The sequence below is a fragment of the Diplotaxodon limnothrissa genome, linkage group LG23 (genome assembly GCF_057381915.1).
Source record: "Diplotaxodon limnothrissa isolate DT_005_m linkage group LG23, D_limnothrissa_male_GT1.1, whole genome shotgun sequence".
In the NCBI taxonomy this organism is placed as follows: domain Eukaryota; kingdom Metazoa; phylum Chordata; class Actinopteri; order Cichliformes; family Cichlidae; genus Diplotaxodon; species Diplotaxodon limnothrissa.
Genome location: NC_140617.1, coordinates 6,715,363 through 6,732,038, shown reverse-complemented (window position 1 = coordinate 6,732,038; position 16,676 = coordinate 6,715,363). Strand labels below are relative to the sequence as shown.

At 41.5% G+C, this 16,676-nt stretch overlaps 2 protein-coding genes across 2 annotated transcripts; one reads left to right on the top strand and one right to left on the bottom strand.

Moving 5' to 3' along the window:
* The first annotated feature begins 62 nt into the window (after window positions 1–62).
* On the top strand, window positions 63–9,517 carry zyg11 (zyg-11 family member, cell cycle regulator). Its single transcript, XM_085347576.1, has 18 exons — window positions 63–485; window positions 571–736; window positions 1,005–1,216; window positions 1,301–1,618; window positions 1,765–1,878; window positions 1,984–2,100; window positions 2,184–2,324; window positions 2,597–2,773; window positions 4,637–4,701; window positions 4,936–5,035; window positions 5,140–5,190; window positions 5,313–5,474; window positions 5,663–5,710; window positions 5,815–6,012; window positions 6,107–6,159; window positions 6,921–7,018; window positions 7,119–7,319; window positions 7,391–9,517. The coding sequence occupies exons 1-17, from the start codon at window positions 462–464 to the stop codon at window positions 7,307–7,309; spliced, it is 2,235 nt and encodes a 744-aa protein (XP_085203702.1). The 5' UTR covers window positions 63–461; the 3' UTR covers window positions 7,310–7,319; window positions 7,391–9,517.
* echdc2 (enoyl CoA hydratase domain containing 2) lies at window positions 9,507–15,471 on the bottom strand. Its single transcript, XM_085347578.1, has 11 exons — window positions 15,175–15,471; window positions 13,049–13,116; window positions 12,796–12,883; window positions 12,626–12,712; window positions 12,416–12,508; window positions 11,526–11,582; window positions 11,357–11,419; window positions 11,134–11,258; window positions 10,236–10,286; window positions 10,116–10,163; window positions 9,507–9,893 (listed from the first exon to the last, which is right to left on the bottom strand). The coding sequence occupies exons 1-11, from the start codon at window positions 15,413–15,415 to the stop codon at window positions 9,816–9,818; spliced, it is 999 nt and encodes a 332-aa protein (XP_085203704.1). The 5' UTR covers window positions 15,416–15,471; the 3' UTR covers window positions 9,507–9,815.
* Window positions 15,472–16,676: the final 1,205 nt, after the last annotated feature.

The following is a 16,676-nucleotide window of genomic DNA, read 5'->3' as shown; positions in this document are numbered from 1 at the left end:
CTTCCGTAGTCCAGCCTCCCTTCGTTAATGTACTTCCGGTGCTATGACCTTTGTTTACTGTCTGTCTAGTCGCTCTAGTTAAAAATAGATCCAACTGCTCACAGTGGAAATTACATGCCAAACAGGTTTCTAGGTTCAGTCTTTCGGTCGCTTCAGCAGCTGGTCGACATGAATTCCCCCTCATTCGTAAGCTTTCGATGTTTTTGCTCGCCTGGTGATTTTCTACCACCGAGACACCAAGTGAGCTAGCTAGCTGGCTCTCTGTTAAGCTCCGTTGTGTTCGTGCGTCGTCACGTTCTCCTGGTACCTCTTAGAGTGATCAGCAGCTCCTCAGACTCTCACACAGGTGGACACTGTAAATTGAAAGGGAAAGAGGTGTCCGAGACGACGAGCAGGCTGGTTATATAATCACAAGTCTCGGTTGTACAAGCTAAAATATATTTTCTTTTAAAGCCTTTGCCATGGCCTGCAGTTTCCTAAACACGGTAAGTCTCAGGTGATTTATTTGCTTTGACAGTTGTAGAAAATTGTACTCGGTGCATCCACATCAACACACCTCTTGGTTTTCAGGAGGAGGCGTCTCCAGCGGCTCTGACAGACCTGTGCCTCACCTATGTGAGCCAAAACCTGGAGTGTTTCTGCGTGAAGCGCCCTGATGGCTCCTTCTGTTTCAGGGAGGCTGTACTCTTCCCGCAGGAGCTGGCAGACCAGCTCCTGGCCAAAATGGCCACTGAAGGTAAACCTTTAAAGACGTTTACGAATAGTCCAGAGTATTGCTGCAGCCTAGCGCTCTAGTTTCTACACACATACATTATTCATTGGATCATAAAAGGTCACCATGATACTCATGAGGATGAAAAATCTTAACTTGCACTTGGGGGAAATATTTGAAGTGAAAGCCACTTCAAACTGATGGCCAGTAAACTAAATCCTTGCCCTGGGTAAAAAGCCAGTGTTGTTTAAGGTTGTGCTTGATTCCGAAAGATAAATTCACTCTGCTATAGGTCTGCTGAACGACAGCACAGTGGGTGTGTTTCGGAACTGTGAATACTTGCGGTTGAGACGGGCCTGCATCCGTACTGCACGGATCTCTGCAGAGGCCTTCCAGAAAGCCCTGTGCCCTCACAGATTGCTGGAGTTGGATGCTGCCCGGGTCAATGCAGACCTTACCATTCCTGATATCCTGCAGGGGCTGGCCACTAATAAATATTGTCAGGTAATATGAGAGTGTGTCAGTTTTTTGTGGATAACTGCCCTTTCTTTCCACTGTATGAAAGTAATTTAAACTTTCTCCCTGCAGGAGTCCCTTCAGCGACTTGTCCTTACAGGCCTCACCATGTCCTCTCTGGAGGAACCAATCTGGTATCGCTTCAGTGCCCTCCAGGGCTTGCGTTCCCTCTCTCTAGCTAATGTAGACTTCTACGACTCTGGGCTAGGCGATGTGTGTTCTCTGCCTCGGCTGGAGAGCCTCGATCTTTCTAATACTTCAGTCACAAACCTGAGCCCGCTGCTGGGCCTGAAGGAGCGGCTGCGCTCACTGACACTGCATCAGTTGAAAAGGCTGGAGATGAGCACTGCTCAGCTGCTGGGAGTCATAGGCCAGTTGAATGTATTGCAGGTTAGTGGTTTGATTGTGTGTCTAGTATTAAACCTGTTTCTCTGTTTTTGTTTTGGGTTTTTTTCAAAAACATTTTAAGAAAACTCCATCTCTGAGGTTTTATAAGCCATGCCTGTTTGTGTGTGTGTAAACCTTTGCACATGCAGCACCTGGACATTAGTGATGATAAACAATTTACCTCTGACGTGGCTCGTCAACTTCTCGGACAGCCAGGGATTCTGCCCGCCCTTGTTTCCTTAGATGTCTCAGGGAGGAAACAGGTGTGTTCATCTGCTTTAATATTTTTATTTGTTTCTTGGTTAAACCGCAGTCAAAGCACACATATTTTAAAGTCGAGTAATTTCTTATATCTGTGAATGTTACAGGTGACAGATGCAGCTGTTAAGGCATTTGTTGAAGAGAGGCCAGGAATGACCTTTGTGGGACTTCTGGCCACAGATGCTGGTTTTTCAGACTTCCTATCAGGAGAAGGAAATCTAAAGGTAGGTATAGAATGATCATAAATGGGCACTAAACAAAAAGTGAAAACATCAGGTTTGCTCAAGTATCTTCTGTGTGCCATCAGGTGACTGGAGAAGCTAATGAGACTCAGATCTGTGAGGCACTGCGGCGCTACAGTGAGAGAGAAGGTTTTGTGAGAGAAGCTCTCTTTCATCTGTTTAGCCTCACTCATGTCATGGAGAAGCCAAGGCCTGACATCCTAAAGGTAAACACATTATCCTTGAACCTATTAAGTTATTATTTTACTTAATCTTTAAAAGAAATTATAGCATCATATCATGGTTAAGTAGTGCACATAATGTCTTAATCTTAATTGGTCCCTTTGTCAGCCACAGATATCCTCCTTAAGTGAAGAAGCACTATACTACCATTGTATCTCTGCACAGTTTAGTTACTCATCATTCTCGACTTCCTGTTTCTTGAATTTTTTTTCTTCCTCTTTCTGTGTTTTTTTTTTTTTTTTTTTTTTTTAAATAGCTGGTAGTTTTGGGAATGAAGAATCATCCGTCCACTCTGAATGTCCAGCTAGCCGCGAGCGCCTGTGTGTTCAACCTGACGAAGCAGGACCTGGCAGCAGGGATGCCAGTTCGACTGTTGAGCACCGTCACTCAGCTTCTACTGGAAGCCATGAGGACTTTCCCCAACCACCAGCAGGTAGCTTCATGCCTGGCTGCTTTTGCTCATTCCCAATAAACAGTTAGTTTATAACATAGATTTTATTTAGCAGGTTGCAATTGACTGATACAGTTTACCTGCACAGAGAATTCTTCTTTCTTCTTCTTCTTCTTCTCTTTTTTTGTCCATTATGTCACAGTTTCTCAGAAAATAGCTCTTTGCATGTTATAATGGCATTCACTGACACAATTTTCCTTTCACACATTAGTGGATTTCTTGATTTTAAATGTGTGGGTTTTGTAACTCGTAACATAGAGGATGAAATGGTCATTTACCAAAAAAATAACAGCTAATAAGGATAAATTGGAAATTATAATTATAGATTATAAATCTTTTTAAAGGGCACAAAGTTTTTCCATTTTAAAAGCATCAAGATTGTCGTTGCTCTACATGGATTTTATAGCCAATTTTTTTTCTTTTTGTTGCCTGTTTATACAGTAGACATTATTACATTCACTCTCACAACCTGCTTCTGCATACATTAATAATAAATCAAACTTGGTCAACTAAGTTGTCAGATAGATGTGTTAAACAAAAGTAAGAAATCAAGTTTAAAGGCAAGCACAGTTTTAGTCCAGTATTCTTGAGGGTAGTGGCAGGAGCGTGTCAGCTTTGGAGAACACTGTGTTAGCTGGGTCGTTTGGTAACGCCTGTGAGTGTTGCGACAATATGAAATTTAGAAAGATTTGAGGAACTTCCCACAACCACAATAAGTAGTTTCCCTTTTTTTTTACAAAACACAAGTAAATAGTGCACTGCGTAACGTTATGTTTGTTTGTTCCTCAGTAACAAGATTTCCAAATCAATACAGCCTGGAATGGAAACAAATGCAGGGATCTGGTCACAAGTAGAAATGAACCATTATAGGAAGTGACGTGCACAGCTGGATATTGGACAAAAGGATTTGTTAAGCGATACACATTTTATTCTAAAATTATGGGGGAAACGTGCTTTGTGCGATAACTGTTCAGTGTTGTGATGATGTACAGTTGAGGTTGTGTTGTGTTTTAGCCACATGCTGAATAGGCAGTTTTTATAGATAGATGGATACTTTATCTATAGAAGCATAATAAAAAATAAAAATGAGTCCACAGTAAATAAACAACACAGTTAAAGTGCCACAGGTGCATAGTGAGTAGAACTTATGCTGTGATAGTACAAGAAATGTTGCTCTTATATAAAAAAAATAAATAAATAAAAATGGGGTAATTAAAGAATAGTAAAGTAAGACTTAGATTGTGTGAGAGAGTGGTTCAAATTACAATAATAAATAATATCTACACTATAATTCTTAGAAATATGATTTGAACGTTACTTCTTGTGTTTTTATGTCAAACATTTCCTCTGTTGGATGTTTCAGACAAGGGACAAATATCCCTTGAAAGGTTGTGATGGGAATCCAGCATTTTAAAAAAACAAATATCTGTATCCATCCACTGTGGTGACCTTTTATAAATAAGGGAGTGTCCAAAAGAACCTTTGTTAGTTCTGTTGTTTTTCACTGTGTATTTTCCCCATGTCGTCCACTAAAGAGACTGTCCACAAAGTCAAGAGAAAAAAAAAAGGATTTAGCATATGCTTTCTAAACTAGCTCACATGTTTGCATGCGGAATTAATGTTTCTCCTATTGTTGTAAGCTTGAAAATGCAGTTTATCTGTGAGCACTGTTATTTATTCATTTTCCATTATATTTTCCTGCACAGGCTCTAAGTCAGATATAATATTTAACCAGCCTATTGTGACTAAACAGAACTGATAAGAAGATAAAAACATAGGAGCAGCAGGAGCAGCAGTCTGATAGCTTTTAGGTTCTGCAATCATGGCTGTTTTCTCTTTTTATAGTTGCAGAAAAACTGCTTGCTGTCTCTGTGCAGTGATCGCATTTTGCAAGAAGTTCCATTCAACAGGTGGGAAACACCACATTTGTTGTGTAAATATTGATCATTTTGTTATTAGTTTTTTTTTTTTTATTATTTTATTTTAATTTTTTAATTTTAATTTTTTTTAAAGGTTGTCAAAGATTTTAACTATAAACATGCCAAAATGTGATCAAAGTTAATTCGTAATTCTCGGTTTGTGACGTAACACATTTTCAGTAAAGGTAGAATTTAAAATGCTCTGCTTCCTTTTACTGTTTAAAGGTTTGAAGCTGCCAAACTGGTCATGCAGTGGCTTTGCAACCACGAAGATCAAAACATGCAGAGGATGGCTGTGGCAATCATTTCCATACTCGCTGCTAAGGTACATTTGGTGTTGTATTAGTACCACATATACGGTTATTCATGCATTGAAAGTACATCTGTAGGGTATTTTCTTTGAGTGCTGCAACATTTGCTTTTTTGCAGTTATCCACAGAGCAGACGGCCCAGCTGGGAGCAGAGCTGTTTATCGTGAAAGTATGTTTTGAGTTGTTCTTTTGTTGTTGTTGTTTTTTAATCTTGGATGACTTTCATCTGCCTTTACTCATTTATCGAAAAAAGGCTGATTTTCAGTACAATGCATTCTCTCTGCCCTGCAGCAACTGCTCCACATCGTGCGTCAGAAGGCAACTCAGGGCGTGGTGGATGCCACCCTCAAATTTACACTGAGTGCACTCTGGAACCTCACTGATGAGTCGCCAACAACCTGCCGCCATTTTATCGAAAACCAGGGGCTAGATCTCTTCATTAAAGTTCTAGAGGTACATGGAAATTATGTGAACATGTAAAGAAAACAGGCAATGCTACATACAGAACAAATTTAAGCAGATTTCTATAGGAATTCATCATCACACTTAATGATGTGTTCCTCCGTATAAGTACACATGGCTTCGGGGCAAGATGACTCACTGTTGTTTTTATCCCTACCTCCCCCTCTCTTTATCTGCAGTCGTTCCCCAATGAATCTTCTATTCAGCAGAAGGTTCTCGGGCTTTTGGTGAGTTTACTTCTCTTTTTTTCATCCCGAAGCTAAACTGAATCTGGAATGCGTTAACAAAATTAAGGAATCATTATTCCCTGCTCGCCTTTTGATTGTTGTAGAACAACATAGCAGAGGTTGGGGAGCTGCATGGAGAGCTCATGGTGCAGGGGTTTCTGGACCACATCAGCAGTCTGCTGCACAGCCCGGAAGTGGAGGTCAGCTACTTCGCTGCAGGCATCCTTGCACATCTGACGTCACGAGGAAAAGAGGCCTGGGCGCTCAGCCCCAGTCTTCGGTCCTCACTGCTTGAGCAATTGGTAGGAATAAGCAAGCTTAATGAGAACTCTTGTGCATAAATACAGTTATTGGAAATGTTGGTTTTTAGCGTGATGCGTTTGTGTGTCTGTGCAGCATGCTGTCATTATGAAGTGGCCCCCGCCAGAGTGTGAAATGGTGGCCTACAGGTGAGATACAGCTTCTATTCAATAATGATGGAGTATTATAAAAAGGATGCCAAAACAGGAAACCTTCTTGCCGAGAGGCGACTATGCTAACTATTGTGTCAGCAAAATCTCAAATTTATAGATCTCAGAGCCAAATCTTCCAAACCTCATGTTAATACGTTACATTCAGTTCAATGTTTTGTTTTTTGTTTTTCCTTAATGTATTTGGAGACAAATCCTGTAATCTCAGGGCACCTAATATTATAACGCTAAGACCCTACAAACCAATAAATTGAAGCATTTGATGACAGTGGGGGGGAAACCGCCTTTAAACTCTAAAAGACCTCTAGTAGAATCGGGCATCCTTTATCCTGAGACAGACAAAATAGATTAAAAAAAAAAGGTGCACACAGAGATGATAAATTACAAACAAGGTAAAGCACAAAACTGTAAGCAAGTGTAAGCAAAATTAAATGGCAATAGTCATAGTGACATTTCAGTATAATGTGGGTTTAATGTAAGACATTAGGGACAAGTGCGTAGTACATCCCAGCCTCCAGAGTCTAGCATAACAAAGGAATGGTTCAGGGTCACCTGATCCAGTCCTAACCATAGTGTTTATCAAAAATGAGCATTTTAAGCTTGATCTTAAATTACAGATGGTGCCCGTCTCTCCCACTTTTGAGTAGCTGGTTCTACCTGTAAGGGACGCGATGGCTGAAGGCTCTGCTTCCCATTTTAATCCCGTCACACAATAATTGTCATTTTCTTCCCTTCTTTAGGTCATTTAACCCCTTCTTTCCCCTACTGGAGTGTTTTCACACCCCTGGTGTCCAGCTGTGGGCAGCCTGGGCAATGCAACATGTCTGTAGCAAGAACGGTGAGACACAGATCCATGCAAAAATAAAACCAAAGGTTATTCTAGCTTAATGTGATGCCTCACCTACTCAAACCTCTTGTGGATACTTCTGTGTGTGCAGCTTCTCGCTATTGCAGCATGTTGTTGGAGGAGGGTGGTCTGCAGCAGCTGGAGCATGTTCACAAACACCCACAGACCCACAGAGACGTCAAACTGCTGGCTGGGAGCATACTAGAGAGCCTACAGCGCCACAGAGCTCGCACCGGCCAGCCACTACACACACACACAAGTCGCCGCCCACCGCCGCAGTAACCTCACAGAGGTAAGGCATGATCAGCAGCTAGCTCACCCTCGCAGAGGTTGAAGATTGATTATGCTTTCATTCTCTTTCAGAAAATCCGAATCTCTGGTGAAGAAGAGGAAATTAAGCTGGGTCCCACCGTGGATGGGAGGTGGTGGTCACGTGTGTGTTTGTGTGTGTGAGAATATATCTCACACACAAACATGGACTTACAAGAATCTCTAAAAATGTAAACTGAATTAAGGACAGAGGCATTGCAGTTCTTTGCACAGAGTAACCTTATTTATTTTCTCGCTTTTTTCTCTTTAAAAAACCATTTCTCTGTGTGCTTATCAAAAAATAAGAAAAAAGTAAATTATGATAAACTGTCTGTCACTAGAGCTCAAATCAAATCATGAATTTGTGTTTGGGCCTTTTTCAGTCAGCTTTTGGTATCAAGAGGAATTGTTTTTTGTTGTTTTTTTAACCCGAAATATGTCAGTGCACACTTACAAATCTCAGTTTGGGAATAATTCCCCAAAGCTCAACTGAGGACCGATACCCTGATACCCTCATATGTTACAGAGTACTATGGATGTCTGAACTGGTTGATTAGCTCTTAAATTTACGCATGCCATCGCCCTGAGCTCAAGCATGGGGGTTAGGGTTTGTCTGAATGCTTATACTGTTCGTTTTAGGAATGCCTGCTTGTTTGTTTATGGCAGTGCTCAGTTCACTGAAACCCCCGCCTCTGGGTCTGCAATACTACTGCTGCTCTACTCGTCATTTAGTCTTTTATCAGCTAACGCCTTTGATTTGATGTGACAGGACGCTTGCCGAGGGTGTATTCAGTGGGTTCGGGCGTTCCAAACATTCAAACACGATAAACTAAATTATAGAGAAATCATCTTTTTGAGAAACTCGATTGCATTTTTTTTTTCTTTAAATTTTCTAAACATTGGGGAGCCCTAAATCCACCCGCTTGGTGGCAGAGCCAGCAGTGCAGAAAGCTCACGAGGACAATTTACATGATAAGCTGAGTACTACAGTCACATGTGTCTGTTTACGTCCAAATATACTTTCCTGGACACAAATGGCAATAATGATGTGGCCAGCATAGTGAGGATAGGTGTACATTTACAGTGAGTCACATCTGTTTTCTCTTTGAGAAACTTGTGTATATATTTATATATAAGTATGTTTTTTGTTATGCATCTGAGTGTCTTTAAGACAGACAGCACTTCAGTGTGAGCATGTGTGCATATATGCGCTTGTACAAGTGTCTGCATCTCAAAGAGTGTATGTATTTGTACATAAGGATACTGAAGGGGGGGGGGGTCGTTGTTTAGGAGTGATTGCATGGAAATTATTCTACTGTATGTTTTTCAGTTCCATCTGATTGAACAAAGGGAAGAAAAACTGTTTATACAACAATAGCGTGGAAACATTTAAATTATTTAAAGGCATTTCTCTGTTCTGAAAGTGACCGGCCGTGTGATGTCTGCATCCTACAGGCTGCTATTTTAACAGTTATGCTTCTGCCGTTTAGACTTGCTGTTACAGCTTATGAGACTGGCTACATTTTTGTTGTTCATCTCTTATTGCAGGCCTTGTCATTTACTATGCTGTCAACACATAACTAGGAAAGAGTACTGAGGAGACATGAAGCAGAATAAAGTACAATTATTTTTGCATTTTGAGAATAAAGTCGACTCCCTTAATCCACAAACTAAAGGTAGGAAAGTGACCACTGACTGCCAGAATGGAGGTGATTTTTCTGGTCAAAGTTTATTCTCAAAATGCAAAACTTTTGCTGAAACACTTTGATAAATAACACTTTCTAAATAATTGGAGATAAATTTGTTTGGCAGGAATGCCAGTGACAGGTCAGGAGACTTGAAAAGATTACTGGATGTATGGTTATATAGATAAATATAGAACATTAGGCTCCAAAATGATACTTAATGACGCATGTGTCCCAGGCTAATAGTGTTTCCACAAGGATAGTCTTAGATGACAGAACTTTTGGGGGTTTTTTCCGCCAAAGTCGTGTAGTTTGGTTGAATATCGCCCTGCATAAAAGGCCAGTTCTTAGTTTTTTCCACAAGCGTTTTAATCCATTGGAAGATGCAGAAAGTCAAGGTACTGTATGTCTGCTGTGATTGTGCCATGTTGCTGCTCAGAATCGCATTTTCAAATTTAGAAATAAAGAATGTACATTGCCATAAAACTGGAGATGACCCATGTGCTGTCTTTTTTATTTATTTAGTTTCATTTCAAAGATGACCTTGTTCCTGATAAAGCATCAAATATAACAAATTATAAACAATCTGCACTTGTCAGTCTGATCCTGAGTCACAAAAGCAAGTGGCCACTATTGAGCACTTGCATGGCCTAAATTAATGTACTGGCACCGGCTGAGAGTCACAAAGACAATCAATAGATGTTAATTGTTTATCTGACATCGGGCTACAGAAAGCAGTGTGCTTCTGTGTTCACATGTCGGTACGACAAAGAAATCCAGTAGCTCAAAGGAGTTTATTCCCCAGTGTACCGCGGAGCTCTCTTCTCTATGAAGGCTGCCATACCCTCTTGTCGGTCCCGTGTGGGGATGACCTATAAAGAGAGGACAAGTAAATGATGATTTAAGTGGAGCGAGCATCAGAAGGTTCATGTCAAAGCTAGGCCCGACTAGAATTTAATTTATAACAGCCTCAGCATCAGCTATGTGTTGGGTTGCCTTAGAATTTAGCTCAAAAGAAAATTCCTGAACCACAACAATTATGCCAAATTAAAACAAGTGTTTCGGAAATCATAAACAAGAAGTGGAAGACTTACTCGAGCATAACACATCCTCTCTATCGCCATTGCTGAACCGATATCAACCTGGAAGAAAGAACAGTCACTAAATTCACTGATGTAAAGACCTTTAAAGAAGATCTGGGATTCATAATGTACCTCCAAGCCTCTGTTCATTGCCTCTTTAGCCATCCGCACTGCAATAGGAGCCTGAGCAACAGAAACAAAAAGGGTTAGATGCCGATGGTATTATCTCCTTCCATCCTAATCAGGTGCCCAAACCACCTGGATTGGCTCTACTTTAAATATAGGACCTTTGGAATATAAACAATGATAGACACAAAAATGCTCACCTTCCTTTACGTTTTTGTCTCTGATACTTAGCTACTTTATTTCACTCTACCACTGACGTCCCTTTATGTTGTTGTTTATTCAATTTTTTGTTCAAAAATTAAAGTTTGAGAGAGAGAATCAAAAATATTAAACTGTTGATCAATCAATGTGAGCAATGCATTTCTACAGAAATTTAACTGGAGGAACTCTTTACAGTTTAATCACATGCAAGCAGCAGTACATTTGTCTTAGAAATTCCAGGAAAACAGAAGTGCCAAAATAAAGATCTACACCCTCTTATTATTTCCTCTGTGCTCCCTCACTTTGATTCAGTGCAAGATCCTGTTAATCAATCAATCCGTGCTAAGTCGAGCATAAATGTGTTGGAAAATGTGATAGTGTATGGTGCTATTTGTGGTCCATTTCTCCACTTGACTGCCACTCTAACCCCACTGACTGTGGGCATCTGAACTGGAGTGAAAGATATATGGAACGACAGAGGCCTGGAGAGAGGGACAAGCAGAGGGAGATGGTGAGAGGGAAGGTGGGAAGAGGAAAAAAAAAAAAGACGGAAGAAAGGAAAAAAGAAATGCATTGTTTTTGTTTCTTCCCCTTCCACTGCATCCAGAGAAAGGGGAAAGGGAGCAGATCCCCCTGCCTGAAGGAGGAGAGATGCAGCAGTATCAGAGCTTTAGCGGCATGAAAAGTGTGTTTGTACTCTAACCTGGGGCAGTATCTCCCTGGCCAGGCTGAGTGCCTCTCTGTAGGCAGCGTCTCCTGTCTGGTTCTGTTCTACTACTCTGTTTATGAGCCCCATTTCCAGAGCTGTCTGCCCTCCCACGCGCCTGCCTGATAACAGACAAGGAGAGACAGTGACACACCAAATCCTTGCTCACTGATGAGTATTCAGTGCCACTAAAATCACATCAATATTTCTGAATTACTACCTGTGAAAATGAGCTCTTTGGCCAGAGTGACACCGATCATCCGTGGCAGACGCTGACTGCCCCCTGCAGGACAAACCACCTCAAGGTCAACTTATCACAGCTGCTTTATCTCTATTTACATACAGTCAGTGCAGTTCAGGGTCATTTCAGTGACCTCTGTTCGTCTTACCCGCCCCTGGGAGCAGCCCCCGTGTCGTCTCAATAAGACCCATCTGTGCCGAATTTGCTGCAACACACATACACACACAAACAGAGGACAGTTGAAGGTCTAAGTGCCATTAAGCTGGAGAGAGTGTAAAATCTGACTGATGTCTCTGTCAGAGCAATTGACACAAACACCTGCTCACCCAGCTCATCTGTGCTCAACCAATCACTGAGCTGCTGCGCCTAATATAACCAATCACATGAAGGTTCAAACGCATGAACAGCTGGGCAGATGTGGCCTCATTAGTCCCCAAGCTCATCAACAGATCATTAGAGCTCCATCGTCTCAGGAGTATGTTTTTAGCTTGACCATTGTGTATATAACACATTTACATTTATTCAAAGCTGTTTAAAAGCTGACAGTTTAATTTCCCCCTAAGTTACTTATAAAGAGTTGGGAAAGTTTTGTTTCATTTTAGAAGATATTGTTTCAGTAAATTACCTGTTCATTAACTGTGATAGCTGAAATTGTGTAAATATTGTGTGAATAGTCCAAGATATATTCATTTAAACTAAATAGTAAAATAAAAATTTTTTACGTCAGTCTACATATAATGGAAACTTTTAAAATACACAGTATTTTGAAATCTTTTCAGAAACGTTTTCTGCGCTCTAAGATTATTTTTTGCCCCCCCCCCCCCCCGGGGAATCCTGTGTGTCCAATGAGGAAATTGTCAATGAAGAGAAATGATCCCATGTTGAAACTGCTATTCTCCACCACTGATCTGATATGAGTGGATTAGTGACAGCTGTAAAGGGAACATGACATCCCCTTTCTAACCTGATTAGCATCACCGGAAGAAAGAAAGCAGATCCGATTCGGAGTTGACAGGTGAAGGTTCAGAGGTCACTCACCAGCAGCGCGAAGGTCACAGGCCAAGGCTAACTCCAATCCACCTCCCAGTGCAACTCCATCCATCGCTGCGATGGTCGGCGTGGGCAACAATGCTGCCAGGTTATTGAAACAAAGTGAGCAAAGTTTACAAATGGATAAACACATTTAGCTTGAAAAAAAGACTGACTAATCACTCAACCTTAATGGGTTTTTTTTGTTTGTTTTTTTACCTATTTGAGTCATGAGGGAGCGCAGGCCGTGAACAAACAGATCAGACTCAGAGTTGTTCATCAGAGCTCTCTCCTTCAGATCGGCACCTAACCATAAATCATAACGCACATGGTCACACATCATTACTGCACACTTTGATCACACCTTCCTGGCACCAGAGATCACTCACCTGCACAGAAAACGCCCGGCACTAAACTCCTGAAGATAACCACACGTACCGCTGAGTCATTGTACAGAGTGGAAACCACCTTCCTCATCTGCACACACACACGTCATCATGTCTCAGTGGCTGCTGCATATGTGTTTAATGTATGTGTGTGTGTGTGTGTGTGTGTGTGTGTGTGTGTGTGTGTGTGTGTGTGTGAGAGAGAGAGAGAGAGAGAGAGAGAGAGAGAGAGAGAAAGACGTGGAAGTCTGCTTACCTGTGACACAAACACATTGCCGAGAGCATTTCTGGCTTTGTGCCGGCACATCAACACTTCTACGATCCCTGAGGAAAAGAAAGCAACAACAGGAATAAAGGGCAACAGCTAGAAATTAATCTTGCTGAGTTTTTATAAACATGCCGTTTACAATTCAGTAAAAATGTGGGTTCATTAACTATTTATTTCCACCATGACCATGATGGAAATCAAGAGTATCAAACCATGGAATCGGCTTTCTAAAGTCACCTTAGTCTGGAAGACACGTAGTAGGCCTAATACGTAAAACATCCTGAAACAAAAATATTTAATTTGTAACAAAAGCCAGTTGAAACCTAAAACGCTCACATATACGTGTTAAAATACTCTGCTGTTAAAAGAAAATTAAAGAAACTCATCAGATTCTTGTGGGATATATCTACTGATATGCTACCATCTACTGATGGCCTGAAACAATGTTACAGGCAGCATAATGTTCACCGCGACTTTTCCAGGCCCTCCCATGTCTGTCACTTGTGCTCAGGGTGAGCCTGCTATCATCTGTGACAAGCACAGGATGCCACTGGTGGACCTGCCTACTGGGTTCCACGGTGCTGGGCAGTGAACACAGAGCCCACTGGAGGAGGCTGACCTTCATAAAGTCTATTTCTGATTGCTTGGCCAGAGATATTCACACCATTGGCCTCCTGTTGGTCAATCTGTTGGGCTCATCCTGTTCCTCCTTGTAATCGGAAGGTTGCCGGTTCGAGCCCCAGCTTGGACAGCCTCGGTCGTTGTGTCCTTGGGCAAGACACTTCACCCGTTGCCTACTGGTGGTGGTCAGAGGGCCCGGTGGCGCCAGTGTCCGGCAGCCTCGCCTCTGTCAGTGCGCCCCAGGGTGGCTGTGGCTACAATGTAGCTTGCCATCACCAGTGTGTGAATGTGTGCGTGAATGGGTGGATGACTGGATATGTAAAGCGCTTTGGGGTCCTTAGGGACTAGAAAAGCGCTATATAAATACAGGCCATTTACCATATAAAGGAGCAGATATCAGTCCTGCTGATGAGTTAAAGACTTCTATGGCCCTGTCCAGCTCTCCTAAAGTATATGCTCGTTTCCTGGAATCAGTTCCATGTTCCTGTGACTGTGCTGGGAGACAAGGCAACCCTTCTAGCAATATTGTTATACCATCCTGGAGGATTTGCACTACCTGTGCCACCTCTGTAGGGTGCAGGTATTGCTCATGCTAACAGTGGTGACACTGACCCTAGCCTTATGCAAAACTAATGGGAAAAAAGTCAGGAAAGATGAGAAGGGAAGAAACTGCTAGTGACCTCCACCTGTAAATGACCAGATCAATATCCCAGAAGTTTAACTGACTTGATGCTACACTCTGATTAAAATGTGCTCCTTTAACCTGACACATGACATGTGTAAAAATAATGTCGAACATACAAAATAAACATGGGAACAATAAAGCTACATAAAAATATGTTCGCACAATGCGAAAATGGCTTGCTTGTGCGCATGAAACTTATTAAAAATACACATTGCTATGCATTAAACACATAACTCGAATTAAAATGTATTAAGAGTAGCAAATTAATGATTTAGTCAGTGAAGAAATTTAAAACTTCGTGCAAAATTAAAGAAATAAGGGGGGGGCACTACTTTTCAACTCCCAGCAGAATGTGGTTACTTTCTTACTACACGCCTAAATAAATGTTTACTGGTAGTTCTGATAAACAGTAACGCGTTATGCATCTATACTTAAACAATTGTTCTGCTAATCAGTAATAAAACAGTACTGGAGCTCGGTGTTGATATATAACCTAATTACTGATTTATTTAAGAGTCTCCATATTTCATTTATGTGAAGTCTCCTTGTCATGTTAAAAAGTACAGTTTGAATTCATGAGAAGAAATTAATGTCCTTCAACACAACCGCCCGTTTCAACAGTAATCTAGAAATACGATAACCTGTGGGAGTTATCGACCAGTCGTCACCAGACAGCAAGTAAGCACAGAAATTTGACATTTGCGAGGGGTTCCGTGAGACTAAAGCGTTGAGAAGATGTCAAACACAAAAATATGTTTCTGCAAACTTTCGTGTTATCATCATACTGTTGTGCAAAAAGTGCCCCTACCATCGTCTTTCCCCTCTAACCGCTTTAAATCCACCTCTACGGCAGCCGCCGCCTCAGTGTGCTGCCTGCGGCTTTGTGCGCGACTGTATCCCGTCAGAGGCCGACCGCCGCCGGCCAGGAGTCGCGCTCCTCCCTGCGGAATCACATGGGAAGTTCGGCTGTGAGTTTCCCTCTTAATCACAGCCCCGTATCTCCACAATAAGCACCTCGGCCCTGTCAGTCTGCAGAGGATTGTTGTCATGCTTGTCTTTTACTTTGCTGAGCAGCTTCTAAAAGCAGGAAGACCGTTCAACAAAAGTTAACGCTCCAGGAAGTTTAATGCTGCTTTCTTCCTGTGAGAGGAGGGACTTGGATGCTAATGACCCTTTTTCACGCCAGCATGCTGGAAGCAAAGTGCAAGAGTGGCTGAAACAAGGTAGTACCCACGAGAGTCACTCTTTTATGATGTAACAGTGAAATGTTTGAAATTAGTGTCATATTTTTAAAACGTGGGATTTTTATGCTTCCTGATTACAGTCATTATTTCCTTCTAGAAGAGTAAGACTGAAAATTGTGTTGTGAAAATTTATTTTTACTTCTTTATCTCCCTGACACACACACACACACACACACACACACACACACACACACACACACACACTCAGTCTTGACATCACCTGAACATGAAATTAATTCTCACATTAAATATATTATGATTTAATTTTAAGTCCCTCCACTGTGACTGTAAAGACATTTAGATCCCAACCATATGACAACAAACACACGTTGTCCTCCAGCCTGTTGTCCTGTCTCTGGAGTGTCCAGTCTTTGGCCAGACATCACACAGCTTGTTGAGGTAAGGTTTTCCGTCAGACTTCTCATGTCTAGTTTGACCATGCATTATTGAGCAGGTCTTTATAGCTTATGCAATAACGAAGCCAGACAGTTGCTTTGATGGCACAACGGCCTGAAATTAGAGAGTCGGGTCTGTGTTTCTATTTTAACTTTCAAGTACATCTGATTACATTCAAATCAGTCAGATTACATCCAGTGTGCCACGGCACTGTTCAGTCCATTTTAATGCAGCCTCTCTTTGTTTACCCTTCCTAATTAACATGGATGCCAATGGCTCTGGGCAATGAATCATATTAATTTGTAATTGAAATGTAAATTAATCATCGGTGCAATGTGTAGTTGGCTGTGTGTGCTGCAAGGTGTCAGGTCATGAGAGTGGGCAGGAAGAAGTGGGAAAGTGAGATTGAAACTATGCCCATAATTGCACAGATGCATATTTAAACACACAATTTTTTAATTATATAAATTCCACCACTAATCACAGACAAATTGAATAAATAAAAGAAAGGGGGGAATAGAGGAAAAAAGAATGAGAGGTAACGTAAGAAACATTTAAATATAAATGTTCAGTTGCTGATAAGGCTTCATTTGAGAGGCAAAGAGACAGAGAAAAGAGATCTGCATTAGTCTGTAGGTTCTGTTGCAGTGAGGTGGAAAGTTACCTGAGA

Coding starts and splice junctions, on each gene's coding strand:
- zyg11 (XM_085347576.1), top strand. CDS start 462: ATGGCCTGCAGTTTCCTAAACACG. Junction 1,619..1,764: donor GCCAGTTGAATGTATTGCAG/GTTAGTGGTTTG, acceptor TTGCACATGCAG/CACCTGGACATTAGTGATGA. Junction 6,160..6,920: donor TGTGAAATGGTGGCCTACAG/GTGAGATACAGC, acceptor TCCCTTCTTTAG/GTCATTTAACCCCTTCTTTC.
- echdc2 (XM_085347578.1), bottom strand. CDS start 15,415: ATGACAACAATCCTCTGCAGACTGACAGGGCCGAGGTGCTTATTGTGG. Junction 11,420..11,525: donor GGGGCTGCTCCCAGGGGCGG/GTAAGACGAACA, acceptor TTTGTCCTGCAG/GGGGCAGTCAGCGTCTGCCA. Junction 9,894..10,115: donor AGAGGATGTGTTATGCTCGA/GTAAGTCTTCCA, acceptor CTCTCTTTATAG/GTCATCCCCACACGGGACCG.